Source organism: Podarcis filfolensis, assembly GCF_964270895.1.
Source record: "Podarcis filfolensis genome assembly, chromosome: 5".
Taxonomy (NCBI): domain Eukaryota; kingdom Metazoa; phylum Chordata; class Lepidosauria; order Squamata; family Lacertidae; genus Podarcis; species Podarcis filfolensis.
The window spans coordinates 77,803,529-77,828,337 of NC_139608.1; the positions used below are offsets into that span (position 1 = coordinate 77,803,529).

The window sequence follows — 24,809 nt, forward strand, 5'->3', positions numbered from 1 at the left end:
CCTTCCTGCTACAGTCCTGATTTCAATCAGGAGACCTCTATGCCAATAATTTGCATAAGGAAAAGACCATGTGTCAGAGCTGCCCAAGGTCCCAGCTCACAAAGGACCAACGCTGCTTCGTTGTTAAGTACAAAAGTCTTTATTGAAGTTCAGTTTCACTTCCAGAGCCGCAGCGCGCAGCTCTACGTCTCAACTGTCAGACCGCTGATGATCCGTCTGAATCTCCTCCCCCTGTACACCAGTTTAAGACCCTCGCCTTGCTCCACCTTTTCCGCTGCTCTTTCCTCCTCTGGGTCCGCCTGCCCGCCGGGGTCTCGCCCTTTCTAGCCTCTTCTGACGCTGATTCCCCTGAGCCTTCTCCCTCCCTCCGGCGGGCTTTAGGAGCTGGTTCCCCATCCGGGTCTCCTGCTGTCCCCCGCGCCTGCACATTTGAACTTGGCGCGCGCGCCCAGCCAGCAGCTTTCCTCCTGACCGTTTCACTGCTGCTGTCACTGCTTCCCCCTTCGGGGGGGCTAGCTGCAACTGACCTCCCCTCCATTCCCCCACTCTCCGATGGAGGCGTGGTCAGCCCTGACTCACCTCCTCTCCCTGCTGGAGGAGACGCTGGCCCTGACACATGTGACTCTTCCCCCCCACTACGCTCTGGTGGGGAAACTGGTCCCGATCCCCCACTGCTGCTTTGGGGTTCCCCTCTGGCTCCTTGTTTCTGGTGCGTCCCCCCTGGGACCCCCCTTGCTCTGACCATCAGCGCCCCCTTCTGGGAATCTTCTGATTCGCTGGAGAAGCTCATGGAATCTCTCGGGCCACTGTCATACTCCCCTACGCTTCCCTCGGATTCTTCCCCTTCGCTCTCCAATTCCTCTCTCCCCAGTGCTCCTGCTCCTGATTCCCTGACACCATGCTACTGTTGAAGTGAATGGAAAAACATCAGGAAGAGGAAATGAAGGTAGACTCACATGCTCCTGCATATTCCTGCCTCAGTGAGAGATTTCCCCACAGTGTGTTTGTGGCGTTCGTATGGAGCCCCCGGTCGTCTCACGAACTATTGACCTGTACACCACTAATCTGCTGCCACCAATCAGGTCCTCCCTGGTAAAATCACTTTAGTCTCAGTCAGATTCTCAAGTTAATAAAGAAGAGTGTATTTTATTTCAGACACAAACAAACTTTTACGGCATTCCAAATGTCGTTACTCTTTACTTTCTTAGTCTTATTTTCCTCTCTCTATCTCTTCTACCTCCCCTCACTCAAGAACCCACTGTCCTGTCTCTCTATTTCCAACTGCCTGCCAACTGCTTCTCCAACTGCCTTTCCCCACCAGCCAACCCACTAAAACCAACCAACTACCCACCAACAACTCTAACAAACCTCGGGCTAAGCCCTTTTATAGAAATGTAGGCTCTGCCTCCAGCTTTCCTATTGGTCCACATTTTTAACCCTTTCTTTTCCCCCTGTACAGACAGGCTCTAAACGAATGGGCAAACGCCACATCCTGCCTCAGTGAGAGATTTCCCCACAGTGTGTTATAATTTTCTTAAACCATACACACCATTTAAATTGTTAATGCAGGATTTTGATCTGAAGTAGCTCTCTCTCTCTCTCTCTCTCTCTCTCTCTCTCTCTCTGTGTGTGTGTGTGTGTGTGTGTGTGAGAGAGAGAGAGAGAGAGAGAGAGAGAAGAGTTTTAAAAACCCACAATCCTCCCAAGCTACAACCACACCTTGCACTGTGTTGGACGTTTGTGTTGAATTTCTGTTGAAAACAATAACAGTCTGCACTTAAGTGCACAGATACAGAGCTAATATATTGTCTAGTTTGGCCCTTAGCACAGCCACGTTGTCTGTTATATGGTAACATAACTGACCAAGAAGAAGATGCTGTCTTTAGTGGTTAAGTAAAAATTGCTTGGCACAACATTTACTAAACACTCTGTGGCAAAATTCCTGGCCTGCCTCCCTTGTCTATAGACCTCTAGCTTCAGGTCATCCTGCAGTAATTGCTTTCAGCAGAATCCCTGTTAAGCCCTAGGGCCTAGGGCATCTCCCTGCCAAATCTTCTTCTTGTCCACAAGCTGCTGCCCATTTCAATAAGCAATGGTGGCCACTCTAACCATATGATTCCACTGCTGCCCATCTTAAGAGGAGGAAAAAGATGTTGCCCATTCCAGTGAGAGACACACTAAGAAATGTGTCTTCATACACATGCTGCTGGCCTGAGGAGGAGAGGGCCTGGCCATTGTGCCCTCATGTTGATCTCACTTAGCTGAAGGAATAGTGGGCATTGTGACCTCATGCTGATGGTCAGAAGCCAGACTGGCCCATATGCCCTCCTAAGGGAGAGAGAGAAAGACCCCGTGCCCCTTTCCCGTGTCTTGCCAAGCACCTCAACAGGAAAACTGCCTTTTCCCGCTTTGTCAAAAGGTTAGTGGCTGGAGGGTGGTGGCGGCGGTGGCACTGAGGTTCCTCATTCCTCTGCGTTTTTGAACTGAAAATATTACAGGGACTGGAATGCCCTGGACTCCAGCAATTAAAACAATTTGATTATTACTAATGTCCTCAGAAAACTGCTCACTCCCTATGGTCAGAAAAGGAGTACAGTTTGAGAGAAAATGGCTCCTCATTTTGCCCTGTCTCATCTGCTGTGGGTTGACTCTAGGACACAATTTGTTATTTACACCTTATTTTGTAAGCTGCTTTAGGTGGGAAATGTTGCAATGTGCAACTGAATCTGAAGAAATAATTCCAACCAAAATTAATCCAGCAACTATTAGGCATTTTTTCACACAAGAAGGGATATCCTAGTCAACCACAACAACAACAACACCCGCCCATCTGACTGGGTTGCCTCAGTAACTCTGAGTGGTTCCAATGTATATAAAAACATAATAAAACATTTAAAAACTTCCCTATACAGGGCTGCCGTCAGATGTCCTCTGAAAGTTGTATATTTACTTATTATATTGGTTCAGGAGTTGCCCAAGTCCACACCCACCAACCTTTCTCAGGTGAAAATATGGACATCCTAAGAAAAAATAGGACACTCTGAGATCAAATCAGAAATTGGGACGATAAATCTAGAACTGTCCCTGGAAAATAGGGACACTTTGAGGGTCTGTGAAAAACCTCACACATCCCTGAGTTTGTGTTGCTGCTGCTGCTGCTGCTGCTGCTTTAAATCACTCTGATTATCAGAAATACCTAATATGACATCACCAAGCTGTTTTTGAAACTTTCTGTAATTTCAAAAGTAGTTTAACATGCAAGCTGCTTGTTGACCCATCAGGCAAAAAGTTGGAGTATAAATAAATAAACAACAACAATATTAATTGACATGCAATGGTGCTGTCCTGTAACACAGGCAACATGCTAAACTCCCCCCCCCACTCCTCAATCACTTATCAACATGTCTGTAAATTATAAAGTGTCAACCCACAAAACGTGTGCAAAGGTCTCAAGGGAACGCACAATGTCTTGTTTGCATGGTCTAGGGATCACAGCCTATCCTAATTTTCTGATTCACAACCTATTAACTTGCAGGCCTGATTTTTGTTTCCTGCAGAATGGCAAAACATATAATCATTATATATTCAAGGCACCTCAACAAAACCTTTGCTTAGCTATGTGCATATTATTTAATTCCTCATGGCCCCCTTTTGAGGTTATTAATCTGGATGACTATTTGAAATAAACAACAGAAAATCAGCTCTGAGTATTACTCCTCCTGTCTTTGGGGCATTACAAGTCAATTGAACTGTCTGAATGAGTTATGCCTGGAATTAAAACATCCATGGCTTAGACTCGACCAGTGCAGCCCTGCGCCTTTAAGATAATCCTGCAACTGCAGAGTTGCACCTTCATTGGCAATTCATAACTCGCACTACGTTGTGTGTGCAAGCTTCAGTGCTTACAAAAACAGGAAGGGATTCAGCAAATTAAAATGTTTAGTAAACAAAGTTGTCCAAAGGGAAATCATTAGCAAAATCAGATCCTCTGAAGGTGCTCAGTGGAAAGTAAAATTGCTTCATTACATAAAACACTAGACACAGTGCATACTGAGTTCGACACCTGTCGGAGGGGTAGGCCGAAAGAGAAACAAAGGATTTCTTGCTCCGTAACAAAAACATATTGTTTGTCTCAGTGGGCAGTAAAACTTAGATATCATTATAGCTGTATGTGCAGATCTAGAGAGAGGCTTACTTATTTATTTTATTTCGGCAAAGTTTTCAAATGACTTTTTTCCCCCAAATAGACCTACATAAAAAATAATAGAGTATACTGTACGCAGCAAATTAAAAGCATAAATTAATATTGAACAGGGGAAATGAAAAATTGTCTGGAAAACTCACTCTCCCAAAAACATTGCTTGTATTCAACTAAGTTTTACTCAGAATAGATCCATTGGAATTACTCAACATGACTAAGTTAGTTCCATTGATTTAACTGGGTCTACTCTGAGCATAAGGGACGCGGGTGGCGCTGTGGGTTAAACCACAGAGCCTAGGGCTTGCCGATCGGAAGGTCGGCGGTTCGAATCCCCGCGACGGGGTGAGCGCCCGTTGTTCAGTTCCAGCTCTTGCCCACCTAGCAGTTCGAAAGCACATCAAAGTGCAAGTAGATAAATAGGTACCACTCTGGCAGGAAGGTAAACGGCGTTTCCATGCGCTGCTCTGGTTCGCCAGAAGCGGCTTAGTCATGCTGGCCACATGACCTGGAAGCTGTACGCCAGCTCCCTCGGCCAATAAAGCGAGATGAGCGCCGCAGCCCCAGAGTTGGCCACAACTGGACCTAACGGTCAGGGGTCCCTTTACCTTTACCTTACTCTGAGCATAGCTTAGTTGAATGCCACCCTATATTAGTAGCCAAATGAAATGCAATTCTGCATGCACGAACACAGGAACACTGAACATATGGTGTTCAGTAATTTATTAAACTATATATAAAATATACCCCCAAACAGTTCAGGTGCATCTCAGCAACACAAAAAACCAGGCATTTGGCAAATATAGGCTGTGCTTGAACGTAATGGTAATTGCTTTAGCATTCCGAAAATAAGCTGCAGGTGAAGTGTCACCCTCCTTTTGCAGCAGCAAAGAGACATTTGGATGTTTTTGCCTCCATTGCAGAGTAACTATAGCTTCTTATGACATGCAAACCCAGACGAATTCCCCAGTAAAATTCTATTTCCTATTCCAAAATATAGTATTTCTCATTTGGCAGTTGATCTTTGATAGTTGACATGCAACTGGTTTTAGTAACTGCAAGTTGGCATGCAATGGGATTTAGTATTCAAGTGTATTTTCTTGACCGCATGCAATGATAGTCAACATGCAATAGTAATTAGTATTTGATAGTTCACATGCATTTCTCTTTTTGTTAGGATGTGACTGCATTGCACTCAAGGCAGTTTACAACTTTATTTTATCCACATTTGTTGTACTACTGACATAATTCAACACATGGGAGAAACAAAGACCCCCAACAAGTCACAAGTGCTCAAACTTTCATATTTTGAATGAAAATTTGACTTCAATATATAGCTTCTGAGTTTGAATTGTTTTGAAATTTCATGTCCACAACAAACTTTCAGTGGTGGCGATTAGGAAGAAAAAGTTGGAAGAAAATAAAAACACTAGCGGGCATTGCTAGAAAGACTTGAGCAAGATCATCCCTATCAAGATTTTGGTCCAAAGTGATTGTCCAGCTATGCAGTTGTGTTCATTCTATACTGTAGCCATTCAATAAACACAGGACCCGCCCCCATTAAATCAATCACAAAGATGCTGCCAGGAACAGCTTCAGGGATCTCTGTCCACTATATTTAGAATCATAGGATTTGCCATCCCAGCATAGTGTGCCTTCATGTGATGGCATGGATCTAAGCCATGGGTCGGCAAACTAAGGCCCAGGGGCCGGATCTGGCCCAACTGCCTTCTGGATCCGGCCTGCGGGTGGTCTGGGATTCGCCACGTGGATCGGCGTGAGGATTCTGATCGTTTGGGCTGTACCATTTCTACCCCCCTCTCCCTCACACATACCGTGGTGACGGCGCCTCCCTCCCTCCTCCTGGCTTCTCCCTGCCCTGCCTAGAGGAGGAAGGGGGCTGGACTTTGTTGAACTGCAGTTGGCTGAGATCCATTTTAAGCAGCCCCTCTCGGGAGCCAGCCCTTTCATGCCACTCATTGTCCCTCCGCCACCGCCAGCCCCTGCCACTTGCAAGGCACAGGTAAGCAGCCACTGGGGCTCATCCAGTCCTGTGGAGAAGGGAGGGAAGAGTCGTGGGGGGGGGTTCTTTCAAAATATAGTCCAGCCGCCCCCAATGTCTGAGGGACAATGGACCAGCCCCCTGTGGAAAAAATTTTGCTGGTCCCTGATCTAAGCAGTGAGAAACTGTAAACGTTCTCTTTTGGGTGAGGATTCCTCACTAAAATATTTCATGGCAGCATCCCAGTGGACAGCATATAGTCTGCTGATGATCTTGGTGTAACCCACCCTGGGACCTTCTAGTGAAAGGCAACTGGCAATAATAATCATAATCATAATCTCTAAGCCGCCCAGAGTGTCTAGGGAAACCCAGCCAGATGGGCAGGGTATAATAATAATAATAATAATAATAATAATAATAATAATTGCAATAATCATTTTTAGACTGTAAATGTGGGGGCAGAGACTGTGTTATTTTTCTTGATGTGTACCAGGGACTAGCAGCCTTTCCAGCTGAAAAGCACAATATAAATGCTTTGAATAAAAAAATAAAAAAATGTTTGTTGGCTGTCCTTGCCATACTTCTAGAAGAACTGTGTAGCTCTCCTTCCCTTCCCAAATCTTTGTCGGTGTCAGCCTAACAGATTGTGTTTTTCCTTCAGTGAAAGTTAACTAACCTTGCGATACTGGCTTGCCAATTAAGTGCTTTTCTCTATCCAGTAATGTCATTTCCGTTCCGTTTGACCTACATGTTGGAAGCAATCTTCTGTAACGTTACGCTTTGCACCGTTTCAAGTCGGAGTATACCAAAAAGGCAGACATGAAAAAAACTCTATAGGATTGTTAGCATTCACCTATAAGCATTTTATAAAGTGAGTAAAAACACTTATTTTTTCAGAAGGATGGAATGTCTGTTTGAATGTTTAAGATGATGTTAGCACTTTTTTCATTATATCATATTTTATTTCAGTATTGTAATCTACCTTGAGGGCCATTTCACCAGATAAAGACAAGATACAGTTAGTTAGTTAGTTAGTTAGTTAGTTAGTTAGTTAGTTAGTCAGTCAGTCAGTCAGTCAGTCAGTCAGTTAGTTAAAGTGATGTCCAACACTATGGCCACAACCCTACAGAATAGAAGGGGTGCTTAATTCCATTGATTTCAATGGTCTTAATCAAACCTAACTTTGTGATGGCTTATGGCCAAGATAGTAGCAATCCAAAAGACATGCACTTGCACTGATGTTTTATAGGTGCACATTTTGCCTCCCGGCCATTTTTTGTTCAGAGCCAACCCCAGGCACATGTGAAGCTTCTCCAAGACTTTTTTAAAAAAGGTTTTGAGGATTGGACACGAGCTTTTTAGAAGTTTATTAATCTGCATGTGCTATTTTCTGTCCCACCCTCAGCCACATCCTCTGTACACAGTCAGCGTAATATGTTGGCCAGAATGCTAGGCTTTTCCCGGAGAAACCAGCCTTCTCACTCACAAGCTCCATCCATCTCAGTATTGTCTGCACTGACAAGAGATACCAGGGACTGGATCTAGAACTTTCTACATGTGAAGCATTTGCTCTACTCATGAGCAGTGCCCCTTCCTCTCAGTTTAAACTCCTTCACATGGTTGCTGTGAGAATAAAATCACCAAGCGCCAACTATGCCACCCTGCTGGAAAGGATGATGATGGATAATAAAGCTCTTGTGCTATCAAAACCTTAAAAAAAAGAAGAAGACCCACAGGGACTTAATAAGAATTGAAATGGAATTTTAACAACAAGTTCTAATCAAATTGCATATTTGGTTCAGCAGAATTAGATTACTCATCTTCAATCCACTTGGAAGAATCCACTTTTTTAAAAAAAAGAATAAAGCAAGGAGCCAGGGCGGGGACATATAGGCAATCTATATTTAGCTTCTCAAAGTCATAACTTTGTGTTGCTTGCTTTACTTCCCCCATTTTAAAACAATAACAGCAGCAGCTTTGAAGGAACTTCATATTTCAGCATTCATTTCTTCCCAGACAGGTTGTTTTGTTTTTGTTTTTTTTAATTGTGCCCAATGGTAGATTTTTAAATGAGTTTCCCTAGGTGCCTGGACTCAGATTGGGGAAGTTGTTAAAAGCAACAACAAAAATAGTATATTTGGGTTTTTTGTTTTTGTCACTCAGTGTATTATTTCACCTCCAATTAGCTTCATTTTTACCATTCCAGTCTTATTGTGTGTACCAGAGGCTGCTTCACTTCACCAGCTGCCTCTGAAAGAATGCATGCTGGAGGTTTGGAAAAAAAAGTTGCTTGCTATTTAAAATCCTCATTTGAAAGCGACTTGCTGACAATGTCTTTTGTCAGTTGCATTGTTTTGTCCTTCACACTTTCTTTGAAATGCTGAGGAACGATGCACACATAACACACAGTGTGTGTGAATACAGACAACCATTTCGCACAGGCACCCCCAAACTCGGCCCTCCAGATGTTTGGGGACTACAACTCCCATCATCCCTAGCTAACAGGACCAGTGGTCAGGGATGATGGGAATTGTAGTCCCAAAACATTTGGTGGGCCGAGTTTGGGGGTGCCTCATTTAGCAGGTGGGAACTTCCAATCTACATGAGAAACTAGGAAGCTTAAGCAGTGGGAGGAGGAGAGGACCGGGGGTGAAGAAGGAGCCTTTCCCCATTCTCTGGAGCCTCCTGGGAAACCAAGCAAAACTGCTGTACCGGGAACTAAGTGTGGAGAGTGCAGGCGAATGGGACACAGCAGTGGGCAACCCTGAGGAAATACCATCCACATTGGGCCTGTAGCATCCTGCCAAGCAGTAAGTAGAGTTTTACCACTCCTCTGCTAATCCATTTTTTTCCAGTTGGGTATGGATGTGTGGAGAAATTCTCCTCATTCGGCTGCATGACATAAACAAGCCGCTTGCCAAGCAGTTAAATACACAGCATGGTAAACTGCTGCTTCCTAAATGATTGCCTGGGGATGCGGGTGGCACTGTGGGTTAAACCACAGAGCCTAGCGCTTGCCAGTCAGAAGGTCGGCAGTTTAAATCCCCGTGATGGGGTGAGCTCTCGTTGCTCGGTCCCTGCTCCTGACAACCTAGCAGTTCGAAAGCACGTCAAAGTGCAAGTAGATAGATAGGTACCACTCCGGCGGAAAGGTAAATGGCATTTCCGTGCGCTGCTCTGGTTTGCCAGAAGTGGCCACATGACCCGGAAGCTGTACACTGGCTCCCTCGGCCAATAAAGTGAGATGAGCGTCGCAACCCCAGAGTCGCCCGCGACTGGACCTAATGGTCCCTTTACCTTTACCTAAATGATTGCCTGGCTTGGCCACAGGATTCAAGGAGACTCACAGACCTATGTAGATCTACTCAGCATTAACTCCTGTTGAGGGGAAAGGGAGGCCATGATCCCTACTGCTCACAAACATGCCAGCCAAACTGTATTGGCTGTGCTTCAGAAGCTATGTGACACAGAATCAGTGCTGTGTAGTGGTTAGAGTGAAGCTCACTGAGGTATCACTGTCTCTCAACCAAACCCAACTCACAGGACTGCTGCAAGAACACAGTCAAGGCCGTCTTTACCCAGGGGCGCAAGGGGTGCAGGGCACCCGGGCGCCAAATTCTGGGGGGCACCAGGCACCTGCTACTGAGCCCCCTAAATTCTTAACTATCTACCTGTTATGAAATAATAAATAATTTTGATCAAGCTAGAAAAACAAAATACATATATACCTAGGTATTACCGAAATGTATATCTACTGTTTCACTAAAGGTCTTTCAACTTTGTGCACTCATTTACCAAAGACGTGCTGCGCCAGTGGCAGCGCTTGTCATTCACAACGGCGTGATTTAATTTCATCACTTACAGTTCAAATTCGTTTAGAGAAATCGTTAAAAAAATAATGTTAATTTCTGCTAATTGTTGGCATTTTCTTTGACTAACTACTTAGGGCACTACTACACATGTGTTTCAGCACGTGATTTTAGTTTTCCATTTCCGCAAAAGCACACCAAGAGCACAGACTATGAATTCCGCAAGCTGCATTTTTTCTTCATTTTACGACGAATGCTAAGCGAGAAACACATTTCTTTTTCCTCCCTTCTTTCGTAAACAAGAGATAAGGCGTAAGAGTGATGTCTGACATAAGCATAATAAAAGTTAATTTGGGGGCTAAACTAAATTTGGGGGCGCTGGGCGGATCTTTGCACCCCGGCGGCACATATGCTAAAGATGGCCCTGAACACAGTCACTATTTATTCTCCTGTGTATACCACTTTGAGCTCCTAGGAGAAAATAAACAAGCTGTATGAAGGGTGCCCAGTGCACGACTAGTGGGCATATCTGCTTGGAGGCGTGTGAGAGGCAGGTGCAACCCCAGTGCTCTTCTTGTGTAATTGTGAATACATGAAGGGGGACCCTCTTAGGATACGTAAGATAGTTTTACTGTTGGGTGGGGTGAGGAAGAATACTGGGAAAGATGGAATATGGAAATATGCCCTACCCAGAAAATTATGGGGCAACCAAAAATAATGAATGGAAAATAAAAACCCACCGTCCAGCTGTACATATTCCTGTAGGAAACTGTACAAGAAAAAGAACATTTCTTTATTTAGCAAACAGCAGCAGAACTGCTGCAGCAACGGAACGGCGTGATTCTGCTAGACCCACCACTCAAAGGATGCAATTGCCCGAGTGAACATGCCAGAAATTTGGAAAGGAAAATGAAGTGTAACAACCTTGAAAATACAGCAAATAAAAGAAAATTCATGGTTGATATTCATCCCTGCTGGCACTTAATCAATAGAATCCATAGCCTTATTAATACAACCAGTGCCAAGCATCTGCTGATAGAACACATTCACTGACTGAACACATAATGGCTATATTCATTTTTATTTAATTATTTCCTGCCAATATTGTACCACCTGTTGTTCTCCTTACTGAGAATAGGGAAAAACAACACACACAAACACAAAATCTGCTTGGAGGAATGCATTCACTTACGACGACGTTTTAACTGGATTGGGGGGGGCAGGAACCAACTGGCTTGTACTCAGTGGGTCCCATCTTAGGGCTGGTTCGTGCACAAATGTTCCTCAGGCATTTTGGAATTCAAGGTCAAATATTAACATGCATTCATCACCTCTCCCCCATTATGAGATCCAGTCTTGCTTTTTGAGCCACAGGTATGTCGCTGCTGCTCTCTGCCTGAGAGATACAGTACTCTGTTTCCACCACCTCCCTGTTGCTTCCACCTCACTGATTCTTTCTGCTCAGAAAGCATGTGGGCTGAGGTGGTTTGGAGAAAGGAAAGCTCTTCCCATCGACTCCTGCCCTAGGCTTAGCAGTAGGTCTGAGCTGGCTACAAATACAACCATTTCCTAAAGTGCCTATAAAGTTTTATGATAGGTTTAGCGAGTTAATGCCATAAATCGCCACGCTGCATGATTCAGAATAATTAATTTAATAAGTGTGTCGTATGAGGAAAGTAAATAAAGGGGGAGAAGTGAATGATCAGTGAAGCATATAGGATTGAAAGGAAAAAACAAAATCGCCAGCCAGCACAGAATATTAAAAGCTTGATGGATTTTTTTCTTCTTCCTACCCTGCCCCAAATCTTCCTTGAGCTACTTCTTTTTTTTTCTTTTTTTAACTTTTATTTTGCTTTAAACAAGTACATATAAATATAGACAACCAAAATTACAAAGGAAAATTCCTTAATAGTAATGAAAAAAACTACAAAAAACTACAAAAAGTATCAAAATACATGACACAGAACATAAGCAACTATGGGAAAGATAAAAGAAAAGAAAAAAGAAAAATAGAAAAAAAAGAAAAGGAGAAAGGAAGATGAGCCAAAGCAGGAAAGCTCATCTATTGTACACTTCCGTCAAGCTCACAACAGATCATTATTCTTATCAATTCTCTCTATCTGCATTCCAAAGGAATCCCTCATCTTGGTATCAGGGAATATTTCTCTATGCGGTATCTTTCTAAACATAGCCAGATCTTTCTTGTTGAGCCCTTGTCCCCTAAATAGTTATTTAAACATTCCCATTCTTCTTTCACCGATTTTTTAGGTTTATCTCTTATTGCATCTGTCAGCTTTGCAACCTCCAAGTTCTCGCACAATTTGACTACCCATTCCTCTTTAGTGGGTGTATTTTTATCTTTCCAGTGTTTTGCTACTATAACCCTTGCTGCTGACGTTGCATACATAAATAGCCTAGTTTTGTTTTTGGGAATATTATCTGAAACCATTCCTAGTAAAAATTCTTCCGGTTTCTTACTAAATATAGTTTTTATCAATCTCTTTATCTCTTCATAAATCATGTTCCAAAATCTTTGTATCTCTAGACAGGACCACCACATATGGTAGTATGTTCCTATCTGTTCCTTACATCGCCAGCACTTGTTATTGTTTTATTTATTTATTTTTGCAAGTTTTACAGAGGTCAGTTACCACCTATAGTACATTTTCATAAGATTTTCCCTTATAAGGAAACAAGCCGTGAATTTTATATTTTTAGTCCATAATTCATTCCAAATATCAGGTTTGATCGTATGTCCCAGGTCCCTCTCCCATTTTACTGTAATTTCTTTGATATCTTCCTCCTTTCTTTGCCAATTCAAAAGTAGTTTGTACATTTTTGAAAGTGTCTTTTGATTATTATATAAAATATCATTCTCCAGATAGGATATTTTTTTTGTCAAATCCTTTGGTTCTTTTACCCTTTTCAAGGGCGGCTTTTACTTGATAGTACTCCAGCCAGGTTATTCCCTTCTGTTTCAATTTGCTTAGGTCCTTTATTTTTGGATCACTACTTGTTTCCTCTACTAAATCTTTATATGTTAACCAACTGCTGTTCATATTTATCCTGTGAACCGACATAGATTCCATTGGTGACAGCCACCATGGTGTATTGGTTACTACTGATTTTTTACTCCTCTCCCATACTTCATATAATGCCCTTCTCACAATATGATTTAAAAATCCTTTGTGGGATTTAACCTTGTCATAGCCTATGTAGCCATGCCACCCGTACACAATATCCCATCCCTCCAGATCTAGGACTTCCGTGTTTTTAATTAATATCCACTCTTTAATCCATGTCCAGCTCACTGCCTCAAAGTACAGTTTAAGGTCAGGGACCGCAAAGCCTCCTTTTCCCTTCAACTCTGTTAGTAGCTTAATTTTTATGTGTGGTTTTTTCCCTTGCCAAATAAACTTGGCAAGGTCTTTCTGCCATTCCTTAAAACACTTTACGCCTCTAATTATAGGTATTGTTTGGAACATTTTAAATGTGGGGGGGGGGGGTTGGGGGGAGTGTTATTTGGTTGTTTTTGTTTTTAAGTATTCTGTGTTTTTATATAGTTATATTATCTTGTGAACTGCTCTAAGACCTGTGGGTGTGGAGCATTATATAAATTTAATAAGTACTACCACTACTGCTACTACCACTCTAGCAATAAGAACTTCACTATTTAGAAGCATTTGTGTTCAAAGCATACAGGGGACCTTTGTATTCAAAATCCAAGGAGTGCTATTAACTGTAAATTACAGGATCACTCATACAAGAACCATTTTCATAAACTTTTTTTTAGTGAAAATGTGAGAGAACTCTTCCAAATCATGACTGTAAAAGTTTGTGGTGGAGCAATGAAGGGATGGGGGGGGAGGAATTGTTTTGGACGTTGACTCCACTATGTGATCTAACAGTCGATGCTAATCATGAGCATCTTGTTGAATATTTCATTTACAACAATCCAACAATCAATTCTACAAGACATAAGACATAAGATATGGGTAGGGCTAGTTTTGTACAGAAGCAGCATGAATCAGTCACTTCAGTCACCAGATTTCAGACAGGCACTGTTTTCCAGCCTTTAGCTGTGTGTTCATTTAAAAACATCAACAAGTGACTCCACAGCAGGGATATGGGGCCACCATTTTGACTTTTCCTTCAGCTGTGGAAATGTGAAAGGCAAGCATTGCCCATGGGCAACTGTGACATTCCTTTGAAGCTGTCCCTATCTTTAAAATAAATATGTTGCCTAATGTATATGCAGAAACAAGGCATACAATATTCTATGCCAGATTAAAATATATAATTCGTTACTGATGCTCTATTTTCACCTGATAACTGCAGTAGAAAGGGATCTGGATTATCTGAATAATTATATATAGAAATTGCTGGAAAATATGACATCACAAATAGGGGAAGTCTGATCTGTGGGTTAAATACCGCCTTGCAGGAGACTTGGTACTGAATATAGATTGGATGTTTTGCTGTTAGCCAATATCTTGCATACAGCTCCCCCTCTCTGCAGGTCGAGGGCCCATTCACAAATTTCTTCCCTAGAAGCCCCAAACTTCCTGAAGTCAACCCTGTATATAATACTGAGTATCACTAATTAAACTGTACTGGTCGTTAGAAATACTTTTTCTATTGAAACAGGATGTGTGGTTATCAAAATTCCTCTCTTACTTTCAAACATAATGCAAACTTTAATCACAAGCGGGAATTATTATTATTATTTAAAACAGCTTCTACCTGCAAAATGTATATAGTTTTCCTTGTCCTCACACTTCATATCCTCCATGTTTCGGGAGAAGCTTCTTAGTGAAGATCATTTTTTATCATTTTATAACTCTTAGCTGTCCATTACAAGTTTCTCTGATAATCAAAAAAAAGAAGACCTGACCTCTTGTGGTTTCCACTCATTTATGATCAAGAATGATATTTTAAATATTTTCTCATTCCTCCCCCTCCTGGGATGCAGTGGTGATTTGCACTTCTATTATTGATGCCAAGTATGTTAACACTTACCGGCAGTGTTTGTGGGAGCCTGTCAGGGTTTCAATGACAAAACATTCCCCATCGTTGAGACAGTATGCAAGATCCTTATCTTTGCATGGCTTAAAGTGCTCAGATTGTTCAGTGGAGTATGTTGTGGTATCTGGAGAGAAAGAACAATGGAAAGGAAATGCTGTCAGTATAGGAAAACATATTAGAGATGTATGCCCTTGGCCAGGTAGCCAACTTTTGGTTTCAAAAAACAAGGACAGGGATAGTAGAGCTAGGGGATAACATGGAGATCAGTGATTAAAACATAAGAAGAGCCTGCCGGATCAGGCCAATGGCCAACATCCTGTCTACACAAAGTTAAACTGTAAGACCAGGAGTACTTTCAGAACAGCATCTAGCAGATAAAAGGGTGAGATCCATCAGAATACAGGGTCTACTGTACTGTAGTTCAGAGACAGAGTGCATAGTTTGCATGCAGAAGATCCTAAGTCCCTGGAACCTCCAGGCAGGGCTAGGAAACACTATTGGCTGAAACATTGCAGAGTCACTGCCAGTTAGTGTAAAGAATGCACACTCTCCAACATTTCTCCAATGAAAATAGTGGTGCCCTATTCCAGAGTAATAACAATCACTCTGAGACCTGCGGGTACAGGACAGTATACAAATTTTAACAACAAGAACAAGAACAATAATAATAATTTAATTATTTATATCCCGTCCATCTGACTTGATTGCCCCAACCACCTTCCAACATATATAAAAACATAATAAAGCATTAAATGTTTAAAAACTTCCTTATACAGCAGGGGTCAGCAAACTTTTTCAGCAGGGGGTCAGTCCACTGTCCCTCAGACCTTGTGGGGGGCCGGACTTTATTTTGAAGAAAAAAATTGAACGGATTTCTATGTCCCACAAATAACCCAGAGATGCATTTTAAATAAGAGCACACATTCTACTCATGTAAAAACACGCTGATTCCCAGACTGTCCTCGGGCCGGATTTAGAAGGCGATTGAGCTGGATCCAGCCCCCGGGCCTTAGTTTGATTACCCATGCTATACAGGGCTGCCTTCAGGTGTCTTCTAAATGTCTAGTTACTTTTCTCCTTGGCTCGGGGGTCACATAACTCCATAGTCTCCAACATTTCTCAAATAAAAATAGGGACTACCCTAACGAAAAAGGGACATTCTGGGATCAAATCATAAACTGGGACAGCTTCTGTAAATATGGGACTGTCTCTTAGAAAATAGGGACACTTGGAGGGTCTGGAGAAGCTGAGATCAGTAAAATATTGACTAGAAATACTTTTCAATTCAGTCCCTTTAGGGCTGGAAACACCCCGGGGTTATGTCACATATTCTACAAACAACTATGACCACTCAGTAGCGATAGCAACAGAGATCTCAGTAAAAACTGAAAGCTGCAGACACTGGACTTCTCATCAGAGACAATGTAGTAACCCTACTAACCCTAGTCAGTATTATCCCAATACTGGAGTCAGCCAGGTTGCAAGGTGAGAGAACTTTTAATTGCCACCACAATCATTTCCCTTTGTTGCTTTGCTCAACCCTTTTAAACTGTGATAACTTGCCAAGTTGAGCACATCTAGAAGAGGGTAACTGAAATGCCATGCAACAGGAGAGAAACCAGGGCCCCTTTTCAGCTGGAATTCACCAGAACTGAGTTCCGGCACCTCTCAGGTGGGCACCATTGCCATTATAAGAGAACAAGTTCATGGTGAGTTCTGACACCTCTTTTTCTAGAAAAATAGCACTGGGCGGGACTACCGACTACCAAACAGCAAAGACCAGGTAAAAAAAATATATGGTTGCTTAATGTGGAAGAGACATGTTTTAAAAAGCTCTCTCCAGAGTTTGCTTTATGTTGCATTCATTGTAGTTACAAGACGAAAAGGTTTTCCACACAATATGATTTGTTTGTTTCTCCCAAGACCACACATATTTTTGTTACAACATCATTTTGAAAGGGGATGCTTGGAACATGGTGCTCTAAAGAGAACCAGAGCAAGCACATTTTTAACTATGAAAGGAAAACCACTGCAGGGATTACCGAAAACACAGGTTTCAGTTTTACAAACTGATCTCCTTCAAGACGATTATTGCAAAACCTTGTCCTCTAAAATGTGAACATGACACAAGTCACTCTGTATGCTGGGTCCTACAAAAGAAAACATTCAAAATATATGGCATGGTTCTCTTGTATTGCCTAACTGATGACTCTTCAGTGCTCAAATTACAGTCACATATCAGCTCTATGGGAGCTAAAAACCCCTTTCAAGAAATCAAATGTTGCAAGTGAACATTCAGAACCAGCCAGGGATCCAGCCCCAGAAAATCCAGCACAGAGAAAACTAGTACAGTGGTACCTTGGGATGTGAACGGGATCCGTTCCGGAGCCCTGTTCGCATCCTGAACAGAACGTAAGATGCGACAGTGCGTCTGCGCGTGCACGGGTCGTGTTTTGCTGCTTCCACGCATGCGTGTGACATCATTTTGACCGTCTGCGCATGTGCGAGTGGCGAAACCCGGAAGTAATGCGCTCCATTACTTTCGGGTCGCCGCGGAGTGCAACCCAAAAATACTTATCCTGAAGCATATTTATCCCGAGGTATGACTGTATGTAAGAGGGGAGGCTACAACACATTTCCTCTGACATGTAGTAGTTGTCAGGGATGCCAACAGAATTTCCTGGGCCTAGTACACTGCACGTGGATTGGGCCCCTTCATTCCTTGCCAGCCACCAGAATCTATTGACAAGATCTGCTGCTTATGTGCATATATTAGCATAGCATAACCTACCTGAGAAGGCTGTTGTAAATATAAAAGACAGAGAAAAGGAAAACATATACAAGCTTAAACTCCTGAGTAGAAAAGCAAGATACAAATAGAGATCACACAGTTAAACTATGAAATACACTCCCATCGAAGCCTCTACTTTGGGCCATGCCCGTATGAAGGAGTTGTGTCCACTCTTCATTATGCTCAAGGCTACATTCAACTTCCTTCTCACGCTGGCGTTTACCTCTCCCGGAAAAATCTAGAAGCAATCCTTCCCTATATTGCCTATAGTCCCTAAACACTCAGGTGCTCCATGAAACTAAAGCTAGGCTGCGACCAGGCAGGAATGGAACCAGGGAGCATTTCAAAAGTGTTGGATGAAAATGGTGAAAGGGGGAACACATAGCTTTAGTGATACCACAGCAAGAGGATGTATACCCTGAACATCTTAGCTAAAGTCACCAATTTTCATCTCCTGGGTGCACTGAAATTTCAGGAAGGGTCATTTGCAAACAATGTTCTCATTATTTCCACAGTTGCCACAGCCTAAAACCTTCATTGCACATGCCTGAACAACAGCTACTCTGGCTCACCATCCTCGATTAAGTCAATGCCATTCTGTACGTCAAGATAGCCTTTAATTTTCCATTACCCATTTACCATGAATTCCTTCGCCAAGCTAAATAGGAAGAAGTTACGTTCTATTTTTTAATCAGCATTTTTAAACTGCTGCACGCTCAACATGCAATCGAATGACAATCCAATTCCATTCAATTAGATTTCATCTGACAGCCACTCTCTGGTGGATATAATACCATATTATGGGGGTGGGGTGAATCCTACTTCTGGAAATGTGAAATTATAGTAATTTCAGGAGCATCATTCTCTTTATAGAAGGGCAGCAAGTGCCCAGTGCCCTGGTAGTCATTCAACTGTAATACAGTGCTTTCATTTCTGCATTACAAAAATAAGCTTGATAACCACTGGAGATTTATGCAAAAGATGGAACATTTCCAAAAAAGGCGGTGGGGGTGGGGAGAAAACCAGAAACTGCCAGCACAGTTTTGTGGAATATATTTCATAAAATTGAAAATGGGCAAAAATTTAGGTATACTGGAAACTGACTTTTAGAAGAGCTTATTCCTTATTTTCCTTAGAGAGCTTTGAAAGTAGTTTCTGTTGTGGCTGCAGATGGACAAGGAACTTATAAAAGGGCTGAGAGTAGTTTGACAGAGGGGGTTTCTTCTCCATATAAATATTTCATTTTATTTTATCCGTTCATTATTGACTCTGGTCAAAACAAGTATTGTAGGGTTTCATGACAATATCCCAGAAGAAAAGGGGAGGGGATTAATAGGTGTGCTGTGGAATGTTGTAGGGTTAAAAATTAACTATGTGATATCTGAATCCCTTTATGAAAATATTGCCCCAAAGGGCAAATGCAGATCAAGTGTGCAATGCAGAAGACACCTAAACTTTAAATCAATCAGCTACATGGAGGTACAGATTCCAAAAGAACCTAAATAATTTGTATGCCTTATGAAACCTTATTAAATATATGCCCACTGAAATAATTAGTAAAGAACTGAGAAACTGAACAATCTTAGGTGGAGTAGTGGAGGGGGTGAACATCAGTCCTCCCCCAGCTGTTATTTATGTTTCAGGTGCTTCTGATTTCAATTCCAGAAAAAGTGCATGGGAAATGGCAAACTTTCAGGAATAACTTTCGTTTTCAGAATATTTTCAGAATGGATGGCTTGCTTGTAATTTAATGTAGAAAAGGACAATCCACCGGGGGTGGGGCAGGAAAGTCCACATCTGAAAATACATATATTATGAAGCTTTGCAGTTGCACCAATTAAATTATATAATACTAAAGAGAAGCCTTGAATGGAGGTGAACTGACAGGATCAAATAATTTTCCGTCGTAGGCACAACCTCAAATCCATATGACTGCAAAACTCTGCAATATGTTTTGGTGCATAAAAAGCATGGCAATCTAAATTAATCCCAATTAGATCCCCACAATACCCAGATCTGCCCTTCTACAGCATGGACAAAGAGGCACAATTTAGGAACTGGGAAGCGGCTGTTCCAGCTTTGGAACATCTGTATCACCACATGTCCATTCATTGAAGTACAGCTGATAGATGAGCATTCATGACAGAGCAAGAAGCTGCCTTATCCTCAGACAGAACAGTGTGCCACATACTTCACCACTCTGACAAGGGTTTTCAGCCCTTCCTCACAGCCCTCGCTCCCAGACCTACCTGCCCTAGGAGAGGGTTCTTCTTCCCACTGGCTCTACCCCTTAGCCAACCACCATTCACACAGAACCTTCATTCACAAAGACAGAGAAGCAGAAGCAGAGAAGCAGACTCTCGCCTCTAGGTAACATTCTAACTCAAGGTTTTGTTCAGCTTAAGGACATGGCAACAGGCAGCAGCAGCTCCCATCTCTCTCCTTCTCCCTCTCTTCTTGCACACTTGCATCAGGGCAGGAGCCAGCCAGTCTGCCCTTATAGAAAGCCACTCTCAATGCCTTGACCACCGACAACATGTGGTGTGCAGGGAGACACCTCTCTAGCCTTGTGTTAATCCACAAAGCCCAAAAAATATGAGGCGAAAGCACCTTAGGGCAGTGTTTGTCAAACCTGGATCCCCAGCTGTTGTTTGACTACAACTCCCATCATCTCTGACCACTGGCCCTGCTAGCTAGGGATGATGGGAGTTGTAGTCCATCAACAGCTGGGGACCCAAGTTTGAGAAACACTGCTAGGGACTGCCTAAGATGGGCATGATTTAAGGTCAGTCTTCCTACTTGATTACAGTGGGTAGACCTGGGGCTGTCTTAGTCTGGTAAGGGGCCCTGGTCTACCTCCCATTTGAGATCCATGGTGCATTGTTGTAAATGTATGATAAATGGGAGGGTCTAAATAAATAGGGAGGGAATTCTACCTAGACAATGTTGAAACTGCCGTGTTCTAATCCTGCGTACATCAGAGGAAATATATATTTTTAAAATCCACAAAGCCCACTGAGATCAACACATGTACTAGCTATAATGTGCTCAGATTGTTGCTGGGGTTGTATTCATCTGTGGCAGGAGTGCCCAAAGTCAGTGAGATTTTGGAATGAGGTTCGCAAGGAGGTGATCATCATAAGTGCACAAAGAATGGTTAAATCACCAAAGCTTACTTGGTGTGCATATCTATGAGGCAGAGGTGTGACTCATCAAAACATACCAACATCTTTAAAGTGTAATGTGAGAACCATCCCTCACACTAAATGACAGACAAAAAACCCTGTTTTTCCTCTCAGTGAATAATACCATTCTTTATCATTCTCACTTTTGATATGAAACAAGCATTTAAGGAGAACAGGTTCATGCCAACAGTGGCATGGCACACATTTTCCAAATATTAAATGAAAGAAAGGGTTAGAAATGTTGCTAGATAGCCCCTGACAATACATAGCTGTGTCTTGTTTGCCAAAAGAGACACAAATATATCAGCTTGCCACTGAATACAAATGAGAACATTTTTAGTACCCGCAAAACACAGGCAATTTCCTCTAGATTTATGCATTCAACTCTATGCACCACTCTTAATCAAGCTCAGAATTTCCCTGTGGCAGTTCCATGGACAAGAAAACAGAGATGACATTGTGCAGAACAGTAGACAATAGTGATTACCCCAGTGTGCAGCTTTATGGATAAAATATTACCTATTTAATCTCAAGCTCCACCTACTCTCACCCATTCAATTCATCTTGAAAGGAACCCAATTCATCTTGGTAAGATGCAAAATTCACTTTGAACTGACTGGGTCTTTATCAATCTTTTTGGTGAATTTTTGGGAGACAAAATCTGTACCTCTGCACCAGAGTTATTTGGGAAGCTCCTCTACTGTCACTGTCATTTGTGTCTGCCAATTTCTCTCCTTCCCTATTCTCCTAAGCTTATCAAACTGTGAGGAAGGACAAGAAGTAGGGAAAACAGCATGGAGAGAGAGCAGGCAAAAGCCAAGGGTGTTTTAAGGCAGGAGTAACCAAAATGGCAGCTAAACATTGTAGACCACATACATCTTCCATCATCCCAGGCCGCGCTGAATGGGGCTGATGGGAGTTGTAGTTCATTAGGCACCACATTGGCTACCTTCATTTTAAGAAATTTGGAATTATGCAGAGCTAAGAGAAGGTCTATGTTTTAACTCTTCCTGGTGAAGGAGTTTGTTTTTAAAAAAGCTTTGTTATTATTACCTTCTTCATTTATTTATATTTATTTCAAACTAATTTTGAAATAAATACAACAATAATTGTTGAAATGTACTCGTAATAAGACTAGATCTATTAGGAAGTGTATACTAATATGCCTCATTGTGGTTCAGCAGATCTCATGGGAGGTCATTTGTGTTAATAATCTTGACATCAAATGGCATGAATTATCGTTTTAATTATGATAACTGATTGTAAAATTGTGTTATTAAACCTTCAACAAAGTTGTTAACAGAAAAGAGAAAGAGAGAGCTTTTTTTGCCCCCTCCCCTTGGCTACAGACTTTGCCCCCCCTCCCAAAAAAAACAACACTTTTGGGAAATCCTGAGATGGAGGGGAGCAGGAAAACAAAAACAGGAGGAGGATTGTTACCAAAGAATTCAATCAGTGATATATCTTATTATGTTCTTTGAACTTACTGAGATCTTCTAGAAATCCTTCAGAAATATTTTCCAAACAGTCGTGACCTTTCTTAACCTTTCCCCCCTTTCTTTACTAAAAGTAAACATACTTAAGTTCTTCTCATATGCCTTGGGGAACTCTTATATCTACAAGGCTCAATGTCCTATACTGCTGATCTTGGTCTGCTAACAAGGCTGGAAGCTTTAGTTCTTGACAATTTTGGAAGGCTTGCTGCTACATTCATCACTTCATTCCAACCTGAATCCAATTGTAGCCTATGTGTTTTGCTCTCAGCACAAATTTTGTTACGTGTTCGCATTATCTTGACAGGTTTGGCAGACACTTGCGCCTTCCCTCCCTTTTTTTTAAAAAAAGGGGGAGTGCATCTTGACATTTTGCTTTGCCAAAAGTAGTAAATAAATATTTCATAGACCTTTACCATTAGCATTGTGTGCAAATGGTGGGGCTGGATGGCTGCCATATTTCTCTTATCAATATTAACATCCCCAATATTTTACTATTTTACTATGAATGCAGCCATCATAATCATCTGTGGGCATTTATTTCTACTCACAACCCACCTCAGGCTCTGTTCTACAGTTTACAGTTATTATTCTCAGAAATGAAATGTGCTTATAGGGATTATGCCTGACAGAACAGAGGGTAGTTTTAGTGGTGGCTTGTGGGAATCATCTTAGACAATAGGGGGAAAGTTTTAATATGCCTAGTGCCTCAAAAGGGGCACCATTGGGGGTGAGGGGCTGAGGGTTCCCTGAAATAATCTGCGGCCTGAGGCGGGCCTCTGTGGGTCTTCCTGAGGCTGTGGTGGGTCTCCCTCCTCCTGATGCATGATGTCAGAAGTGCATGCCGTGTGCCCCAAGGTGTGGCTTACTGGACATTGCTGCAAGGGGTGTAGAGAAAATAGAAGCAGCATTTAGGCCAAGTACAAAATAGCTGACCACTTTTGTTCTGTATCTCCTCCTTCTAACATTTTAATCCTTCTCCTAGAAGCCCTGAGATGGCAGCCAGATTCCTGCAACTCCAGGTCAGAGCCTCAGATCTGACAACCCTACCTGCAGAATGCATCCCTGAACTCTGAAAATGCCTATTGATTGTCTGGATGGAGAACACAGAGAAGTGTGTGAGTGTGTGTATAAAGTAGCCTGCTGTGCAAAGGGACACTCACTGTCGACTTTTGCCTACCATTGGCATGTGACCCCTGAAAGGTTCCATCTGTGCCTTAGACATTCAACAAACTCACTGTGTCAAGTATAGGCTGATTACTGGCTTGTTTCCAGGGCCAATTTCAGCTGCCTTTTATTATGGCAATACAGTGGTACCTCGGGTTACATACTCTTCAGGTTGCAGACTCCGCTAACCCAGAAATAGTACCTTGGGTTAAGAACTTTGCTTCAGGATGAGAACAGAAATCGTGCTCCGGCAGTGCAGTGGCAGCAGGAGGCCCCATTAGCTAAAGTGGTGCTTCAGGTTAAGAACAGTTTCAGGTTAAGAACGGACCTCCAGAACAAATTAAGTTCTTAACCCGAGGTACCACTGTATCCTAACAACAATGTCCTGGGCTCTACTTACATTAAGGAAATCATTGCTTCCCATTTACAATCATAGCAAGGAGACTGGCGTGATCTTGGGCTTAGACCTCCCCCCCCCCCTACTGAGATGCTGCTGGTTATAAAATGCTCTGTGTGTATTCCTATTACTGCAGCAGCCACCTCTCCCCTGATTGTTTCCTTCAGTGTTACAATAAAGTTTAAAAATCAGAATAACAAGGGGAGGAGCAAATATACAGATTCTTCCCACCTGATGATATCCTTGCATGGAGGACAGCAGCTTTAATGGAAAGACTTATAGATACCATAGAATTGTAGAGTTGGAAGGGACAATGAGGATCATCTAGTCCAACCCCCTGCGATGCAGGAATATGCAGCTGTCCCATACAGGGACTGAATCTGCAACCTTGGCGTTATCAGCACCATGCTCTAACCAACTGAGGATATGACCCTACATGGTTGCAGCTTGCAAACCAGACCATGTTAGCACAGGAAATTTCACAAGGGTAGTAGATGAAGGGGCAGTGATTGGCCAGGCAAGATGAAGCTTTGTACCCTCAACCATCTCCTTCTGTTTTCTCATGGTTACAGGTTCAAAATAAGGGGGGAACATCTGTTAGACTTACGGAGCAACTTGTATGGATTAGAGTTCATTTCATCAGAAGCATTATATGCTATCCTCAGGTGTTTGAGGATCCTCTAGTCCACAGAGCCTTATGCCACGATAAAATTATTAGTCTTTAAGGTGCCACAAGACTCCT

The 24,809-nt window shown here is 42.4% G+C and overlaps 1 protein-coding gene across 2 annotated transcripts in view; it reads right to left on the bottom strand.

Moving 5' to 3' along the window:
• NRG3 (neuregulin 3) overlaps window positions 1–24,809 on the bottom strand; it is a 577,425-nt gene that overhangs the window by 326,740 nt on the left and 225,876 nt on the right. For both annotated transcript variants that reach the window (XM_083614719.1, XM_083614718.1), the window contains exon 2: window positions 15,029–15,158. In XM_083614719.1, the coding sequence (XP_083470845.1) occupies window positions 15,029–15,158 (130 nt within the window). The remainder of the gene's footprint in view (window positions 1–15,028; window positions 15,159–24,809) is intronic.